Source organism: Nylanderia fulva, unplaced genomic scaffold (genome assembly GCF_048542155.1).
Source record: "Nylanderia fulva isolate GAGA-0341 unplaced genomic scaffold, ASM4854215v1 Scaffold27, whole genome shotgun sequence".
In the NCBI taxonomy this organism is placed as follows: Eukaryota; Metazoa; Arthropoda; class Insecta; order Hymenoptera; family Formicidae; genus Nylanderia; species Nylanderia fulva.
This window is the reverse complement of record NW_028190336.1, coordinates 2,733,271-2,753,767: the sequence shown is the minus strand read 5'-3', so window position 1 is coordinate 2,753,767 and position 20,497 is coordinate 2,733,271. Positions and strand designations below refer to the sequence as shown.

General features: G+C 27.6%; 2 protein-coding genes across 2 annotated transcripts; one reads left to right on the top strand and one right to left on the bottom strand.

Moving 5' to 3' along the window:
• Positions 1-703: 703 nt before the first annotated feature.
• On the bottom strand, positions 704-12,519 carry LOC114931446 (7SK snRNA methylphosphate capping enzyme). The gene is made up of 6 exons (XM_029303485.2): positions 12,184-12,519; positions 9,380-9,626; positions 7,125-7,674; positions 4,646-5,425; positions 3,544-3,762; positions 704-3,385 (listed from the first exon to the last, which is right to left on the bottom strand). Exons 3-6 carry the CDS (start codon positions 7,662-7,664, stop codon positions 2,876-2,878), a joined length of 2,049 nt encoding a protein of 682 aa, XP_029159318.2. The 5' UTR covers positions 7,665-7,674; positions 9,380-9,626; positions 12,184-12,519; the 3' UTR covers positions 704-2,875.
• Positions 9,963-11,423, top strand: LOC146722811 (uncharacterized). Its single transcript, XM_085483825.1, has 2 exons — positions 9,963-10,424; positions 10,889-11,423. Exons 1-2 carry the CDS (start codon positions 10,287-10,289, stop codon positions 11,378-11,380), a joined length of 630 nt encoding a protein of 209 aa, XP_085339951.1. The 5' UTR covers positions 9,963-10,286; the 3' UTR covers positions 11,381-11,423.
• Positions 12,520-20,497: the final 7,978 nt, after the last annotated feature.

Here is a 20,497-nt window from a genome sequence, read left to right as displayed (position 1 = left end):
ATAACCGTATAAATGTTTTTATAAAGAGCTTCGTTGCAGGTCAACGCATCTCTCTTACGAGCTAGCCATTCTTTATTCACTATCTTTTAGATAATAGAGAAATAAAAGGAAACATGTTTTTTCATATTTATCGCAGTAGTTAGTAAAAAGCGATTAGAATTGTCACTGCCAAGGCATTAATATAAAACAGTTTTAATAATTAACGATTAGGCTTTGTTTTTTTTCATGTTTGAAGAACGCTTTGCGTTTCGAAAAATTCGCAACACATCAAAAGTCGAGATTAAATAAAATTCTATATGAAGACAAATTTGCATAGTTACATAATAGTATATATGTACAAAGAAAAAATTAATATCAAACGTTTGATATAAAGAATATCTAACATTTCTTAATATAAAAATATAAAATATTATAATTTTTATACTAATAACTTAATTTTTCTGAGCACTTATTATTACTGTGTGTATTTATTATGTGGTTATGCAAATCTGTTTAAATAGAAATTTTTGTTTCGTAATTGGTCAATTGAAAGCTACTCTGCTCTATCAAATAGATTTTTAAAAATAGAACTTCCGCATTCGCTACTTTCCGAATTCCCTATAATAATTATCATTTAAACATAATAAAAATAAATCAAGCGGATTCTCCATAATGCTTTAGCGGTAAAACCTAGATAAAAAGGAAAAGAAATTAAAAAATGGAATCTCTGTTTCTCTCTCCCTCTCCGTTATTTATTTTTTGTTAGAGAGGAATAAAGATTCTGTTTATTTCTTCTCTTTCTACACGTGTTCTTTAAGACAGCGATCATGTAACTTTTTTCTAAGAAAAATTATTATCAAAATTAATGACAAGTTTTTTTCATTTTTCGCGTTTTCGATCTTAAAAGAAGTTTATCATGATCGTTGCCAAGTAGTATAAGATTATAACAGGCACTCACTTTCTACAAATTTTATGTTTATATGTACAGTATAATGCGCGTAACACATGCATATATACACGCACGCACAAATATATATACAATACGTACAAGCTGTTTCATTTTAAGGGGTACAAGATACAATCAAACCTCTTAAAAATAAAATATGTTTTTGAGAAAAATATTGCATATAAAATATATATAATTACTAGTTTGCAATTTACATATACTTTTTCTTGAAAAAAAAACATCAAATGTGTTTTCCAATTAGTTTCTTATTCTATTTTGTATATAAAAGTTTATTCAGGTAAAATCGCCAGAAAATGAATATTTTACGATATATGTATATTACATATATTATAGTTTATGTAAGATTGTGTTGAACTAAAAAAATGTAAAATAGTTGTGAAAACTCTTTGGCTATCCTTATATCTTCTTATACATATATTATATATATAACTTTTTATGCCGAATATTACGAAATATCAATTTATATAAAAAAATAGTTTTGTTCCGTTTAAAAAAAATGTTGACCTCTCTAAATGATTTTGAAAAATACAACTATAGAGGCAATAATCTGAATTATGTCTTCCTCGAAAAACTATAATTTTTATATGAAATATTTTTCTTAATAAGATTTTATTTTTAAGATAATCGCTGTATCACACACATTTATAAAATGAAACATCCCCCCTTTCTGTATGTGTATACACATACATGTATGCAAACATTCACATTTACACGTGTTATATATAATTTATAATATGCGTGTATGCATATGTGCGTACTTGCGTGTATGTATTCTAGATAGAAATTTATGCGAATTTTAATATTGTATATCGAGATAAATAATGATAATAATAATAAGAATCAAATAATAATTATATAAATTATAATTATATAAACTTATAACTTAGAGTACTTTTTATTGAAATGTGATGCTTGGATGCTTGGCGCATCAAAAGCCAATTGTTTAGTTTTTATTTTTAATTAGATAATACCAAGAGAAATTAAAAATAATTAAGCATATGCAAAAAGCGTATAAAAAAATCACAGATTTTTGTATAAGGCCAGATCTACAATCGGTGGAGTAAGCCTTAGGGCTTCTACATACACAGGATACGGAAACGCTTGCCATGCGGTAGCCAATCAACGTACCGCTTTTTAGTAAGAGCTGTAAGTTTATTGGCTATCGCGTAGTTTCTTGCAGCGCGGCAGCGTCTCCGCGTTCCGTATGCAGAAGCCTAAAGTACTTTATATATATATATATATATATATATATATATATATATATATATATATATATATATGTGTGATCATTTTCATCAATTCCACAATAGGTTACATCAGAACAAAACAACTTGCTGATTAGTCAGCTCTTCAACTAGCAATGGGCATTGCAACCTATTGTGAAACGACCCTAATACTGATTTAACGCAGCTCTTTTATATACATAAAATGAGAAAAGAAATAGACACATAAATAGAATAAATGAAGAAGGAACATCTAATAACAAATGAAATAGAAAATATTAAAGGTGATGACATGTTAGTTATTCAGCCGATATTTTCTTTTTTTTTTAACGTTTATTGGTCATATATGTTTCTTCTATTGTCATTCTTTATCTTCGAATGAATCACAGTTTGACAGCAGAAAATTTATAATACTGAAGAAATCAAAATAAAACTAGAGCAAAAGTTCGGTTTAAAAACAAATTTTGCAGAAGAATTAATTTAATTTCAGAGGAGGAAATAAGATTAAAGAAAATTTTATATCAAATTGATTTTAGTTTCCGTGCTAAAATGCGCGCAAAAATATGCCTTTTTTAAAATTTATTAATATTTTCTTCAATCTTTTTTCTTTCTCTTCTTTTCCTTAATCATCTTCTTCATCTTTTACTTTTTCTGAATTTATTAATATCTTAATTTTATCTTTATCCTTTCTTCTTTCCTTTTTCTTTTATAAAGTTTCTTCTTTGTCTTCTTTTATCCTTGATGTGTCCAAAGGCTGACTATCTAAAGGTTGACTATCGCTATTGCGACTCGGAGTATCGTAACATGGTGTCGTGCTGGGTGCGTAAACGTTCGCCAACTGCTCATATTGATTCAAATCTCCACTGTGTTGACTAATCTCTGACATATTACCTCTATTGACATTTTCTTTCGGAAATAATTCTTGCTCATATTTGATTCTCTCTATGTCGCGAATCTCTGCCTGATCTCTTCTCATTATCCTCTCTTGGCGATTTGATAGCGTATCACTCATAACATCGCTATCAGTTTGTTCGGTAGTAAAAGAGGGACCGCCAGTCTTAGTGAAGAGATGTATGGGTCGTTGAAATCCTTGGGAAGGATGAGGCGGAATAGAAATAACTTCACACTTGCAAAAACCAACTTCGCTAGATAGAAGATATTGTGTAAACTTCTGCGGTCGGAACTCGATGCTATGATAGTTTTTATAGATCCGCTCCTAAAAAATAGAATTAAATCAGCAATAAATAAAAACCAAAAGTACGAAAGAAAATTTATAATAAAAAAACCTGTTTGTGTGTGTATATAAATTAATAATAAATACTTCATCAAAATAAAACGTTAATAATCATTAAAAGTATAAAAATAGTTACTTACTGTGAGATTCTTTTTCTTAATATAACTAGCCCATCCTTGAGGTTCCAAAACGAGAACTCCTCCGGGACGTAACTGCGCATGTATGCGCTTGAAAGTTTGTTTTAAGCCAGCATCGCCAAAATTTAAATGAATCCATTTGGTGATGGAAAGACATAGAATTGTATCGAATTGCGACTGTTCCGCACACAGAAGTGAATCATCTTCGAGCACATAATTACCCTAACAACAAATCATATACATCTATTAATATCATATAACATAATATAATTATACATATATAAAAAGTATAAAATAATGAGATAAATAAGATTATAATTAAAATATTATTCAAAAACATTTGAAAATATAATTCATTAATTTTAATAACTTTCATGAACTGAGAAGAATATAACTTTACATTACAAGACGCTTTTATATATTTTATTAATACAAAATTATAAAGTAATAGTACATTTTCATATTTTCCTAATATTTTGTTTTTCAATTGTTATATTACATATATTTGCGCCTGCATAAATATATACTTATGTGTATACATGTGTGCATAGGTGTATGTACTTTTATATGTACTTATTTGTGTGTAAATTATAATAACATTTCATGAAATATTAGGAAAACTTTTATACTATCACTTTATTATTTTATAGTCGAATATGACCATTATAATTACAAAAATATTTTATAGTATATATTTTTTCAATCTGCAAAATTATATATTAATATATTGTCATTAATATATAAACAATTATGAAACTAGTATATATACATCAACACATTTAAGACAAAACATGTGTCTTTGATATTCAGATTGCATTTTATTTTTATTTTTAAATGAATAAAAAGGAAAAAAGAAAGCAGTAGAGGGGAGGGGGAAAGAGTAAGAAAAGGAAAAAAGAAAAAAAAAAGAGAATAACTCTCTCTCTCTCTCTCTCTCTCTCTCTCTCTCTCTCTCTCTCTCTCTCTCTCTCTCTCTCTCTCTCTCTCTCTCTCTCTCTGTTGTTAAATTCCTTCAAAAAATTACTTAAAAAATTGTTAATATAAAAAAGATCTAATATATAATATATGTATATATAGAATATATGTATGTGAATATATACATTACCTGCACAAAGGTAACGTTGTAAGGAAATCCTTTATGTTGTTTATTCTTCGTAAATCCAGGAATATCCATAGGCCCATAACTAATTGGCATCGACATAGGAAAGAAGCTAACATCTGAAGAATCCCTTTTATCATTATCTTCATTGCTTGCAGGACTTTGAACACAATTAACATAGTGTTTCACATTCTTCCGAGCAATATTTATTAAAGTTCTATCAATATCAATTCCCGTAACACTTTTGGCACCGAAATCTCTGGCAACTGACAATGTAATGTGACCAATATTGCATCCAATGTCCAGAATATCTTTCCGTAGAAACAATTCCTTTCGCTGCGCAAACACTTTCAGTCTGGGATCTACTTCATGATGAGGATTTCTATATCCGTAATATCTATTGTAATTTCCATATTGATATCTAGCATCTTTGGGCCTAAAATTGGGCATTGCATGTTGCTGTTTCTTCTTCTTGTCTTGACTGGGCCTATGTTGTGGCCTGGGCTTCCAAGCACCAGGCTGTGGAATTACTGGGCTCACTATTTTATCCTTTGCATCAATTTTTCTTAATCTTTTATCCTTTATTTCCTCTAAACCTTTTAATCGTAACCTATTTTTATCCTTCTGAGGACTCTCTGTCTTATTTTCTTTCAGTAAACTTTCATCTGGTACATTTTGCGCTTCCTCTAAGTTAATTCTTTCATTAGAAAGTCTCTCTGTTGAGGATTCAATCACTGCTGCACTGTTTCCTTCAGTTTCTTTCAGTTTGGCTTCACTAGACTCCATCTTTTGATACATAAAAAAATATATAATTTTAATAAATATCTAATATATAAATATCTAATATAAAATATTAAAGATTTTTAAGCGTGTAAATATTATAAGAATTCTTCAAAATATGAAATTTTTAAAATAAATTTTGAAAATTTTTCATATATTTTTTAACAATTTTAATATTAGGTAAAGTTCTTAAAGATTTTAAATTATAAGAATTGAAAGAATATATACTTTAAACATAAAGTTTTCAAAATTAATTGATGAAAGGCTCGTATAAATTAACGAAATTAAAAGAAATAAATATTGTAGGCCAACTAAACGAGCAAAATTACATAAGATATAAAGATTTATTAATAATTAAATTCTCATTCCATTAGAGAAACAATATACAACGTAAACGTTTCGACTGCACTACAGTCTTCTTCAATACATAAAACTCAAATATTAAAATACAAAGTTAACAATTCTTCGCTGATGAACAATGGATAAGTAAGACGATTGGTCTGAGATTCTAAGTTTTGCGACATTTAATCATGCTGTGGAGATTTTACGCGAATTAATTAATATCAGAGAAAATTGAAAAATTTTTCAACTTACATTATCGTTTTAACAAGTTCTTCTTCTCGAAATTTCAAGTGTGTGTTGCGAAATCTAAATAACAAATGTCAAGGTAGAGAGCGTGATGTATATATTTATTACCAATGTTTTTCTAAACTATGATTCAGCTAATTTTTTAAGTATGTCAAAATAACTACTGTCTAGCAATTCAGTGTCTTTGTTTACATTAACTCCATTTTTCTGTTCTTTAATATGGATCATTTCAGATATTAGCCTTTTATGGTAATTCTTTTCATGATCCATAATCTTAGTGTTATCCCAGTCAAATGTATGCTGTTCATTTAGAATTCGGTTGTCACGGAACACATTCTAAATGAACAGCATACATTTGACTGGGATAACACTAAGATAATGGATCATGAAAAGAATTACCATAAAAGACTAATATCTGAAATGATCCATATTAATAAACCGAAAAATGGAATTAATTTAAACAAAGACACTGAATTGCTAGACAGTAGTTATTTTGACATACTTAAAAAATTAACTGAATCATAGTTTAGAAAAACATTGGTAATAAATATATACATCACGCTCTCTACCTTGACATTTGTTATTTAGACTTCGCAACACACACTTGAAATTTCGAGAAGAAGAACTTGTTAAAACAATAATGTAAGTTGAAAGATTTTTCAATTTTCTCTGATATTAATTAATTCGCGTAAAATCTCCACAGCATGATTAAATCGTCGCAAAACTTAGAATCTCAGACCAATCGTCTTACTTATCCATTGTTCATCAGAAGAATCGTTAACTTTGTATTTTAATATTTGAGTTTTATGTATTGAAAAAGACTTTAGTACAGTTGAAACGTTTACGTTGTATATTGTTTCTCTAATGGAATGAGAATTTAATTATTAATAAATCTTTATATCTTATGTAATTTTGCTCGTTTAGTTGGCCTACAATATTTATTTCTTTTAATTTCGATAAAGTTTTCATATATATATATATATATATATATAAATATTAAAAATTATAATTCAAAATATATTACCATTTTCAAATAATTATATAAATAAATATAACAAGAGAAATAAAAAAATACTACATTTAAATTAATGAAACTAAATAAAGTGCCGTAACTTACCATCTTTGCTTCATCTTTTCCAGATCCAGAAGAGGCTCTCTTCCTCTTTCTGTTTCTTCGTTTAGAATTTCTTTTCGTGGGCGATATGAGTTGTTTCTCGTACTCTTCGTTGTCATTACAATTTGTCAAATTCAAAGGATCACAAATATTTGGTGGAATAATTACTTCAATAATTTCCTTTTTGTGCTTTGGAGTAGGAAGTGGACTTGATTTTGGAGTTACTGCATTCATAGCTCGATTTATTTCTTCATCTTGCATGCTATTTAAATTTAAAGGATCACAAATGTTGCCCCCGAGTAAGAATTTCGTGGGAGGTATAATCGCACCTTCCTTCTTTCTGCGTTTATAGGGAGGAAAGAATTTTCCATTGCTGCTAAAACTGCTTTGAGGTCGTTTCCTATTGTTGAATTTGAAATGACGATTATCATCATGCTTGTTGTGCTTTTTGTGCGAGAGATTAAAAGGTTTTCTAGATTTTTCATTTTCTTTCTTGTTGTTTTGACCCAATTTTAGAGGACGATCCAATTGTACAGAAGACATTTTGTATAAACTGAAAAATTAGAAAAATAGACATTACATAAAAAATCGATTATGATGTAAAGATTCAAAAAAATATATAAAAATATCCTATCAATTAATATATAATGAGTAAATAAAAAGAATATAGAAATATAAATAAATTAATTGAAAAAAACCAAAAAATGAATAAAACTATAATAAATTATAATGTAAAAATAATCTTGAAGAATTATTATACTCAAAAAGTATGATATAATGCATATGATAAATAACATTATAAAATATGCATATGATACATGTAGAATCATTTTATCGTTAGAAGAGTGCAATTGGCTGTCTTTTTTAAAAATACATATACATACATACATACATATATATATGTATATATATATATATATATATATATATATATATATATATATAGAATAAATTAAGTCAATAATAAATTGACATAATAATAAAAATTAACAAACTAGTTTTAATTGAAATATAATCATAAATAAAACAAATAATTTATCATAAATAATAAATTGAACAATTTGATTAAATTTTTTTGTTACAGATTTTATGTATATATATATATATATATATATATATATATATATACATATAATTAATTTATTTTTATTTATTCATTATATAGGTATAATTTAACTTATATAAAATATTCTTTTTAACACATTAGTTGCTTTCCATTTACATCAAAACTCAGATAAATCTCACTTCTGTCTTTCTTCTACATCCATGTTAAAGAAAGACAAAAGTGAGATTTATCTGAATTTTGATGTAAATGGAAAGCTACTATTGTTATACTTTTCATCATAGTAAAATATGTATCATTATAAGATAACGATTAAAAATTCGTCTTATGACAAACTTTATTTTATATACTTTATTCTTCCTTGAAACATATTCCAATATTATATCGAATATTATATCTAACATAAAACAAATGGAAATATTTAAAATAGTTGTGATAGAAATGCGCGGACGATCATGTATATTGTATATAATGTTATAATTTTTATTACGTTTATTAGAATTTAAATAATATATCCAAATTTTTTTGTATAATTCGAAAAGAATTGCATAAAGTTTAAACATTTTTTCATACTATTATGTTTTATGTATGTATATATATTCTTTTATATTATACATATAAAATATTTATATTAATATTTATTTTTCCCAAAAAGGACAATTTTAAATACAGTCTAAAAAAAGTACAAGAATGTCTTTTATATATAAAAAAATAAAAAAAAATTGTAATAATCTAGTTTTTTGCACTCTTCTATAATAATTTATATTTTTCTTTCCAAGTGAAGTCTGAATATACGTCTATTTCATTTTAAGCGCAAAAAGTGTAAAAAATGCAATTAAATCACAAAGACTATATTCGTTTTCTTATTCTTCTTCTTGTCTATTTTTCTAATTTGTGTTTGTAAGTCACATTTTATCTTGTATATTTCGTTATTCACACATAGATTGAAATATATTGATGGTTTTGGAAAGAAAAGAAGAAATATTTCTAAAATGAAAATAAATAAAATGACAATACTCTCTACACTTTCTACACTCTGGCGGTAATTCATAGGATAACACGAATACGCATGCGTCGCGCTACGCAGAGGAGCAGCCAGCCGCTTCGACGGCATGTCGCGAATGTACTATATCCGACATTACGGACTTTCTTACGCTCGATATTCTCGTCCCTGATTGCGAATATGTGTACTCACCTGAAGAAACAATCGCTCTCACCGGTCTCTTTGTCCCAATTACTCAATTACGATTATCTTCCAAACAATTCTCGTACGTTTCGTCTATAATTGCGCATACCTTGCGACGCTTGCCCGTCTACGATGGCGAGTAACTGCTTATCGAGTGCGAGCTGGTACGAGCGACGACCGACTCGTGTCGCACTGCGACGCCATTTTCTATTAGGCTTCGTTGAATATCAAGGCCGTATTCATCAATTGCAAAACCCTTCAGAAACTAATATATTATTACAAATTCTTATAATTACTGCAAAATCAATTCTAAATTTATAAATATTTTATTTTTCCAAATTTCAAATTAAACTGCCAAATTTTATTTTCATTTTTTCAAAGCGAAAAACATGGAAAATGTAATTATTGTATGTGTATATATATATATATATATATATATGTGTGTGTGTGTGTGTGTGTGTGTATGACATATATACATATATATATAAAATTGAAGAGATTAACATTTTTACAACATGTTACTAACAATAAGAATATATATAATAAAAAGAAGTGTGGAGAAAGTATACATCTGAAGCGAACATACTTTTAATAATATCACTCAATATAAATAAAAAAAATTTTTAAATATATTAAATCATACCTAAATGTATCATTCGTAAGATAAATATGTAATAAATGAATCAAATTTTGGTTTGCAAAATTAACTCGAATAAAAGAGCAACCGTGTTCTAGTTCGTGTGGACCCCGTTTAGTGTATATATATTAGTATAACGGCGTTTTCTAATACGTTAAATTTTCGCAGTTGCACTTCTCATTTTTTTCTTCGTTGCATTTTCTAAATTATTTTTAGAAAATTAAAAAATTTGAAATCAACCGACAATCAATTACGTAAAATTTCGAAGTTTGTCAAAGAATGGCGTTGCATCGTTCGTCAACGGGCAAAAATCACGATAGTCGCAATTTTATTGATCATACGAAACAGATGCGGTTACTCGAAGATCGGAATTGTGAACAATATATTGACACAGAAGTGGGACAAACAATTCCATGGGTAAATAAAAAAAAACATGATAAAATTTGACTAATCAAAAACTTGAGGTTATTAATAAATTTATTTGAATATATTGAATAGGATATTGAATATTATTGAATGTTATAGGAGTTATATAGTTGTTGAGAAACTGCAATAAGCTTTTCTTTAAACAAACTTATACATGCATGTGGCAACTAGATAGATTTTCTTAAAAATAATTTGAAAGATAAAGCTATTTTGAAAAAAAATTTTAAAATACTATATATAAGTAATTTGTCAATTCCATATTAATAATATAATAAATAACCCATATATATAAATATATATATATAAAACTCTATTAGAAAAAATCCAGTTAGTATATATATAGTTTCTTCCTCATTAAACAATTAAGTTCAAATTATTAAATCAAATTGATAATTATGATACATTTTAATATGTCACGTGTATATATTGTGTGACAAGTTTATTTTTAATTTTAGAATGAAGCGTGGGACAGTTTCTGGTTTCATATTTTTGAATTATTTGTAACTTCTCCGACTGCAAAAAGAAGCACTCCTGTGCCTCCGAACGCGCCTATAAAGCTGAAAAAATCTTTCTCTAAAGTGGGATTAAAACCTAAAAAGCTTCACTTCGCAGATAAGGAAATAGGTGAAATGGAAGATGAAAACTGTTCCCAGAAAAACGTAGATTATTCATTAAAAGTGCTTGATTGCAAAGCAATATTTTCGAAAGATGAAGGCGAATTGAAAGAAAATTTAAGTAGGGAAAATTTGAACGCTATGTTGCGAAATATACAATTTGAGACAGATGATAAAGAGAATAAACAATACGAAAATGAACAACATAAAAGAAAAGTGAGACACGATCGTTATTCTGTCATAAAAGAACGTGCGAAATATGATAATAATTATACACAATCGTTGAAATTAAACTGTAATTCGAAAGGTAAATTTATACACTTTCGTATATAAGTTAGTGGAATATTGATTGTTGTCATTAATTGGTCAGTATAATAATGATAATTAATACAATATATTAATTAATTAATAAGTTTATTGAATATATTTAAAAAAAAATTATTAAATTAGTGTGAAAATAGCTCACTCAGTATATATTAATAATTCTTTAATTATCAATATGATTGTGATTATTAAATTTTAAATCAGTATGTGAATAATAAATAGATTAATTGAATGTTTAAAAAATAGCGTTAGATTAGAATATAATTATATTGTAATATTATTAACATATATTAAAGATTAATTAATTGAAGCAGTACAATGTGATTGACGATATAATAGAAAGAAATGTAAAATGTAGCAAATGCTATGAAACGTGTGTGAAATCGTATGTAATAATTGTATTGCGATAAATAAGGTTGTGATTATACATATAAAGTATAAGCAAGTTTTATTATAAGAATTATAATAATCAATTATCATATACTTATAATAATCAATTGTTTAATATCAAATATAATATATATTTACTTAATTATTTAATAAATACAATAAAAAAAAATTAAATAAGAATATATATTATTTTTAATCATATAAATTATCGTAGTCAACACAAGTAAAAAAAATTACAGTATAGTGGATTCCTCCCCCTGCCACTACCATAGGGGATCAGATTTTAATTTACAGATTTTATGCCCAAAAATGTAAATGTACAATATCGAGTATATCTTGACATCCGAGTATATCTTGAGTCAAAATTTAAGCGTATATTTTTCTATCGCTCTAAAAATAATGAAATAAATAATTCGACTTACAATATATCGACTATTCTTCTTCGGTCTCGGCGTATTTCGAATTCCTCGCTGACACCATTTCACGTAAAAAACCAACTTTTTGTGTCGGAAACTCCTCGTAGAAGAAGCTTCAAAACACTTATCCACTTGTGTTACTTATTATTCTTTTTTCGTTGACGACGCCTGGGTTTTATAACTATGACATTACATTTTCGACGCATTTCAATAAAACACGAGAATCGATCACGATGTCGGTATACGATAATTAACGACATAAAGACACTAATTATAATAATATTCATACTCATACTTCGAAGGACCAAGGACCGACGTGACATGCGACGCAGATGACAGATGACCGCGCAAATGTTGACTACGAACAATGAGAAAGTGCACCAGAGGGCAGCAGCATGCAGCATTCTGGATTGTGTTCGGAAATATATTCACCTAGGGTGAAGAGCAATCAGGACAAAGGGATTCTCGGTCTCCGATTGGTCGGCCAAATTCTGCTTTGACGAATCAGAGACCGAGGATCTCTTTGTCCTGATTGGTCGAACGATTCATCCTAAATGAATATATCTCCGATCACAATTTAAAATACTGTTGCTCTCTAGTACACTTTTAATTGTTTGTGATTAACGATTCGTGTGCTCAACGCCGGTTCGGTCCGCGAATTTACGAGTGTGAATTTACTAATTAGTGTCATGTCTTTATGTCGTTAATTATCATACAAATTTGATCGCGCCGCGTGTACCGATATCGTAATCGCAATTTCACGCACGAAATTGAGCTCGGCGAACTCGGACGTACGCCACGATTCCTTTCATACCCCCCTCCCCCCTCTTCTCATTTTTTGTCTCAAAACTGGTAGTGAGCTCGCGGAGCTCACCTCTAACATCGTTGGACAATATTTTCGCAACGTCTCCGAAATACGTGTTTGATGAAAAATATAATCAGCAAAACTCCTGCGCAGATTTCTTCATCGTCGAATATTCGATGAAATATAAAATATAGTGAATAAGTGTAGTGAAGTGGGCAATTCTAGAATAATCGGCGACTCCTGAAGTGCACCGCGGAGGAAGTCGCCATTGTCGTTCGATAAGGCCCTCCGACATAAATGGGCCTTGAAAAAAGTGGCGACGCGAAAATGGAGCATCGGATCTGTTCGCGCGCGATTAATAAGCTTTCGCGCGATTCTCGCGTTTGATCGAAACGCGTCGAAAATGTGATGGATAAAACTCGAGTGTCGCCGCGCGTCGCGAACAAAAAAAAATAACGCGAGTGCAAGTGCGTTTCGCGAAAGTACTTTTATACAAGGACAATTCCTAACGCAGAAGTTCGGTTTGTACATGAAAATAAAAATGGCGCAAGCGAGGAATCCGGAATACACCGAGACCGGAAGAAGAATATGGTCAAAATGTGAGTCGAATATTATATTTATTTTATTATAAAGCGATAAGCGATAGAAACATATATACGCCTAAATTTTGTATTTTTGTGCGTAAAACACGAATCTAACCTTCTCTATACTTGACGACAATTTCGACAAAATCGAAAATAACGGAGCTCTCATTATTATCATATATTTGCGAGTATATTTGTTTATAGCAAACATGTTTAATGATTTTGCAATTTTCAAAACGATATAAATCTTGAATGAACTCTTTTCTCTCTTTATATTACAATAATATAATTATTCTTAAATTATATGTGTAATTCTCAATAATTTTTATTAATTTAAAAGTGAAATTTTCTTAAATTTATAGAAATTTTGAGATAAATTCATTTATTTTGTATCTTACACATTATGATATATATTTAAATTTCTCACAAACATTTTACTATATATATATTTCAATGTATCGCATCTATATGAATAATTAAGTAAATAGTCTGATAACAATTAAAGCGCACCACGTCCATCATGAAGAGAATCTATTTTATTATATTAATCTATTATTTCTATTTAATATTTTATTATTAATTTAGTATTCTTTTTATATTTAAAAAAAAAATTTTTTTGAGAATTATTGCAATAAAAAATAAGAAATCTGTTTTATCGATTGATAGGAAAGTCGGTAATCTATTTTATTTTGTAGTTTGTAATAAGAAATGTGAAGGACAGAGGTCGCCACTTAAATAAAAATTATAAAATATATAAAGAACAACGAACTCGGTTGCATTCACAATCAGTTTTCAATATTCGTTGCTATTAAAAATGTAAAAATTATGATGTTTTTACATTATGCATAAACTAAATGAAAGCGCATTTAGTAATTCGCTGATAAATATATACAGTAAAGCGGAAATATATGTGGTGTATGTGCGTGTGTGTTTTGTATAGTTGGTTCTTTAATTGAAAGGTTTAAAGATGGAATTCTAATCCTCATCTTTATTACTCCTTTGTTAAAAAATAGATAGATCTTTTCTCATATTTATTAAAATATAGAAAAATTAAAAATTCAGTACATAAACGTAAGCAAAAGTTATATTTGTACAAGAATTTACATATATGATCCCTCCGTATATAATAAAAATAAATAATATAAATTAGTATAAATAAAAACATTTTTCCTCAAAAATTTTCACTGGTGCAGATCGTAAAAAAAGTATATGCATAATGATGTTATATCAAAGGACAGATATACATTATTAAAACATATATATTTTTAATCTCTTTTTTGAATGACAAAATGATTCAGTTATAAAAGAGTAACCGCGTACATCGACAAATTTCGAATTCAATCTTGATTAATAAAAAAGAAAAAGCAACAAATAATATATTTGAAAATTACAATATTCTATAAAAAGATATTGTGATCCAAATTGAGAGATATATATTGATAAAAAAGAAAAAAATATACATTTTAAATAATTAATAAAGAATTACATTGAAATGATCTGTTTAAGTAAGCATTACTTAAAATTACAAGTATCAATATTTAAATTAAATTAAAATAAAATTTTGAGTGTAAAGAATTAAAAATTTTTAAATTTGAAAAAATTAAAGAAAGACAAATGAAAAAGTTCAGAGAGAGAAAAAAACGTATAAAGAGAGATATTTTTAAATTTATTATTTAATTATTTACTTATTTATTATTTAGAGGTTTTATTTTTTTCTTAAATATTTACTCATTTTACACAAATATACTGATAAAAAATATAATAATAAATTATAATTTGAAAAACTTTCAAAACTATAACTTCTCTCTCTTAAATTAAAAAAAAAGTTAATTTTTTTACAAGAAATATCTTTTCAAAAAGGTTTTTGTTGAAAATTGAAACAAAATATTAAATAAATATGAAATTACGTGTAGATTAGAGCAATATTTTTTAATATTATTTTGAAAAAAATAATTGTAACTGAAAAAATGTATACTTTTTTTACTGATACTTTATCGATATGTAGGTATGTACATACATACAATATATATCGCAGTTTGTCGCACAACGGAGAGTCGCTGCATCCGCTGACGTCATGGTGACCCGTCGCGACCCCGGCAAACCCCGGCAACGATATTAACATAACGATTTACAATTGCTTATATGCGCGCACAATCGGTTGGTTTCCGCTCATTGACTCTCTTTTCGCGTATCCATTTCACGCGTTTTAATAATTCGCTATTAAGGTCGTCTTAAAACAATCTACAGGGTGCAAGTAAATTATTAAATGATGATCAGATCATAGCTACATAAAATGCATTGCATTTTGATAGTTTGTTAGAACATTCTCATAAAATTTTCAAAATTGGTATACAAAATTATCAAAATTTTAAACAAATTTCTAAAAGCTCGGTCACAAATTTCAAGAAATACAAACTTTTGTAAATACTTGTAAATTCATCAACTATTAAAACTATTACAAGTTTTTTAAACATTTTTTTATAATTTTACAATTTTTGAAATAAATAAATATATTTCTATCAGAATTTTGTTAATCTTTTAAATTTTTTTTTAATTTAAGGAAAATAATTTTTAAAGTTTTTAAAATTCTTAAAGTTTCTGAAAAATTTAGCTCTTAAAATCTCTTAACAATTTGAAAGTTTTTGATATTTATAATAATTTTAAAATTCTTGAAGATTTTTTTTACAACATTTTTAATATATATTTTTAAAATCCTTGAAATAAATAAAATATTTATAAACTTTATTATAGTTTTTAATTGCTATATCTTAGTTTCTATATTTAACAAAAAACACTTTTTAAAAGTAGCTCTTTAGTCTAAGAAATGCGAAAGAAATGTATTAAACTTCTTTATTATATGTGTTTTATTTTCTTAAAATTGAGATGTTCAAAACATATATAAAAATGTTATTTTGTGGACGAACAAATGACAATTTTCTTTGAAATTAATGAAATTTTTTATTTGTAAATTTGGGAGCGCCAATAAAAAAATTTTTTTTTTAAATTTCTCGGAAAAATGAAAATTACTTATAATAAGGCATATATAAGGGCTCCGCCTGTTTATAAAAAGAATGACCAAACGAAGGATATAGGGAGAGATCTACTTTTTTACTATCTTCTTCTCTTTTTGTCATCGATCCTTTATCTATGACACTCCCATGTTTGTGAACAACCTACGCCCCTCGTTATATACTTTTTCCAAATTATATTATCATAGTCAACCCTCTAACAATTAAAACTGTTATAATTTCTATTAAATTCAATTTTTTGTGTATCACATTAAAAGAATTATTTGCGAAATTTAGAAATATAAATGTTGTTTTTTTTTCATTCTAAAAGTATAAAAATCTGATAAAAATAAAAAAAATCAGAATTTCTGAATAAAAAATTAATCAAATTTATCTTTTAAAGCAAACTTTTAAGAAAATTATTAAATATAAATAAACATTATATATATATATATATATATATAACTCTATATTGAGTTCATCTTAATAATATACGCATGTTTATAATATTATTCAATATTAATTAAATATCAAAAAAGATAATTTTATATATACATACAAACATTTTTAGTAATAATTATAATTTAAAGATTCTGATGATTAAACTATTAATTTAAAATCAACCGATTTTATTTAAGACAATGAGAAAATGATTAATGAGATTCCAAAGAGCTGCAAAATTTCATAATTTTACATTCGCCTAGCAACATGATTTGAATCGAGTCATGGAAGCGATGATAACGAGAGAACGCGCGTACCCGAGCGAGCATATCTCGGGTTATCTGCTTTTTTTGGTGACAGTAACGAGGACCAAAGGAGCGCGCGGAAAATGTTATGTTAACTACGCGAGAGATTAGTGTGACTGGACCACAGGTCATCGGGCGAGAGATAGATTCACGATTAATCGAATTGACCGCTTTTCAAACATTGTTCATGCAAAATAATATATACGAATAAAAATTATTATGAATTCTTTCATTTATATAGAAAAAATATATTTTCGCTCCATTATTGTACCGCGATTGCCATGATTTTCAGGTAAAGTCTAGAAGAAAATTCTCTTCGTGTATATTTATTGTATAAAATAAATATCATTTTTTCATATATTTTATTTATTTATAAAATAAATTTTAATAGCATATATAGCATATATATATATAGCAAAAATAATTTTTTTATATGCTTGTTTTATAAATAATAATAATAATAATAATAATACGCACAATCAAATATACGCGTTAAAGATACTTAAATGTTCAAATACTTATAAATACTTTCAATAATTAGCGGAAAAGAAAAAGGAAAGAAAGTAGAATGGAACGACAGAAGAAAGTAAAAAAAAGAGACAAAGCAAAAGATTTCAAAAATTACGCCTTTGAATATAAATTCTATTTTATTGCTATAATGAATGTAACGGTCAATGCCATCATCTGTATGCTATTAATCGAGACGTCTGGTATATTTTTGTCGTGGCCTACTGATTTACTTTATGAAATCTCGGCTTGGATTCCTTTAAGTCCCAATAAAACAGAATGTTTAAAAGTATTACTATATTCCGAAAGAATTAACAATTGTCTCGCTCATTTTAATACAGTATAGCGTTAGTACGATAAATAATAAGTGATACCTAATTAATTGATTAAGCAAATAATAAATTGACAATGTAGCATATGGCTTACTTCAGAGTTTCTGGATATGTGCAAAATTCGATTCTATTATATTCAAGATATCGTTCTTTATCTTGCATACAAATAATTCTCTTGTAATGTTATGTACAAGCTTGAACATGCGCATGCAATAAACAAATTTGCGATAAATAAAATTCTTCTGTCTCGCATTTTCACTAAGAAACAGTTTTGATCAAAGAACATATCCTTAAAATATAATTTTCACAATTTTTTAATGACTTTAAATCTGCCTATATTTTTTATACGTATATAAGAATAATCGGAAAATGCGATTAGGAAATCTATTATTAACAATAAATTTATGAATTGTTATAGAATGTATGAATTAATATTATCATATTATACACCCACACACGCACATTGTGTGTGTTTTAAATATTATTTCTTCAAATTCCTATTCATTTCAATCTTACATCATATGGTAGTTTATCGATGAAGTTTTGAAATAGTCTGTATATATGTGACAATAGTTCAAACTTACGGAATCATGCGCACTTCCATATTATTCATGAACATGATCGCATGCATAGAAAAAATGCATTTGCATGTGAACGAGAATGTGTCTCTTCAGGTCGGCAAATATCTGATTTTATTTACCGTATGGTTCATTTAAAACTTGAATTGTTTTTTATAATTACACACACATATATATATATATATATATATATATATCCATTATTCTCTCTATGCATATCGAATTTATTTTGCTATACCGTTATCATGGAAGCCTCTGGCCCTATTTCGTAAGAACGAATGATGAATGTGCTGCTCCGATAAAATTTTTTGGATTTGGGCTACAGTATAAAAACATTATAGGGTCATCGAGGTCTCGACGCTGATAAGATTATTGACGTCGAATGGTTATAAGTGCATCGGTTATGTAAAATGATATGTTGGGACCAAGATGAATTCTCGAACGACAAAATATATATAATATGGCATGATTAAGTCTATCAAAGATTAATAAGAATTATGTCAAGAGATGCAAAATCAATCTTTTATCTTGACTGTTATTTTAGTTATTGATTAATTATTGACCGATTCTGCGCTGATATCGAAAAATGATCTGATTTTCGAATTCTGCTCTACAACTTTAAGCTTTGATCATTTCGTTAATATCCAAATGCAATCTCAGTCTTTGGAGCAAAATTTGAAATTACTTATAATTGCAGAAGTCGCGCGCATACAGTGAGAGATTTAAGCGATCCTGCGTGTACGTGCATATATTTAATAATTATTAGAATATACGCATAACGATCCTTCAAAAAAATATGTATAAGCTGTTGATTAATGGGCGTGGTGAAGCCAAGTATATATATATACATACAAGTGATATCTGAATGTAAACAGAGCAGCCATATTAGAAATTAATATACACACACATATACATGAAGTAATATCAGATTAATAATAATAAGAATAATATATAATATACAAATATATAAACAATATGGAATTTATTATAGTGTATAAATGTGTTGTACGCATACATGTATATGTATTACCGTGATCTTAATCGGACGTGTAAACCCGTGTAAACCGGTTCCGAAATAAATCGATGATCGCGACCGGATAAATCGAAAGATAATTTTAGATTTAAGTAATTTTATTTAGTAACTTTTATTTATTTAACGCGATAATATTTTATGAATTAAAAGTATTACATTTTTTTTTATAAAAAAGGGACAAAATTTATTTTTCACATTCAAAAAATGTTTATGACAAAAATTGATTCTGCGTGTGTGTATGCGTACACACTTATAAGCATAATATTTATATGTAGGAAATTATATTTGTCAATATATTCCTAATTTTTTTGAAGAAATATATGTCTAATAGCAGAAAATATTAATTAAGAAAATATCGCGTTATTATTATTGATATTTTATCTCGATTTTTAACGGGAGCTACGTACGAAAATGTTCCAAGTACAATTTGATGAAATTTGCTTGAAATGTTGATAAATGTAAATCTGAGAAGATGAAAATGAATTGAAAAAGCAAATACTTGAATCGCAAAACTGATGAGTGGTATATGAATTTGTTGAGATCCAAAATTCTCTAATTGTAAATTAAAGACTGGAAATATCTAACGAAATATATATCGCCAAGCTATCGAGGATTCTTTCAACTCGTGTGCACGACGGCACGTTAAACGCAGTCATTGCCCTAACCGAGCCGAACCGGCCGGCCAGCCAGCCAGCCGGCCGGTCGGTCGGTCGGTCCACCGCGCCGC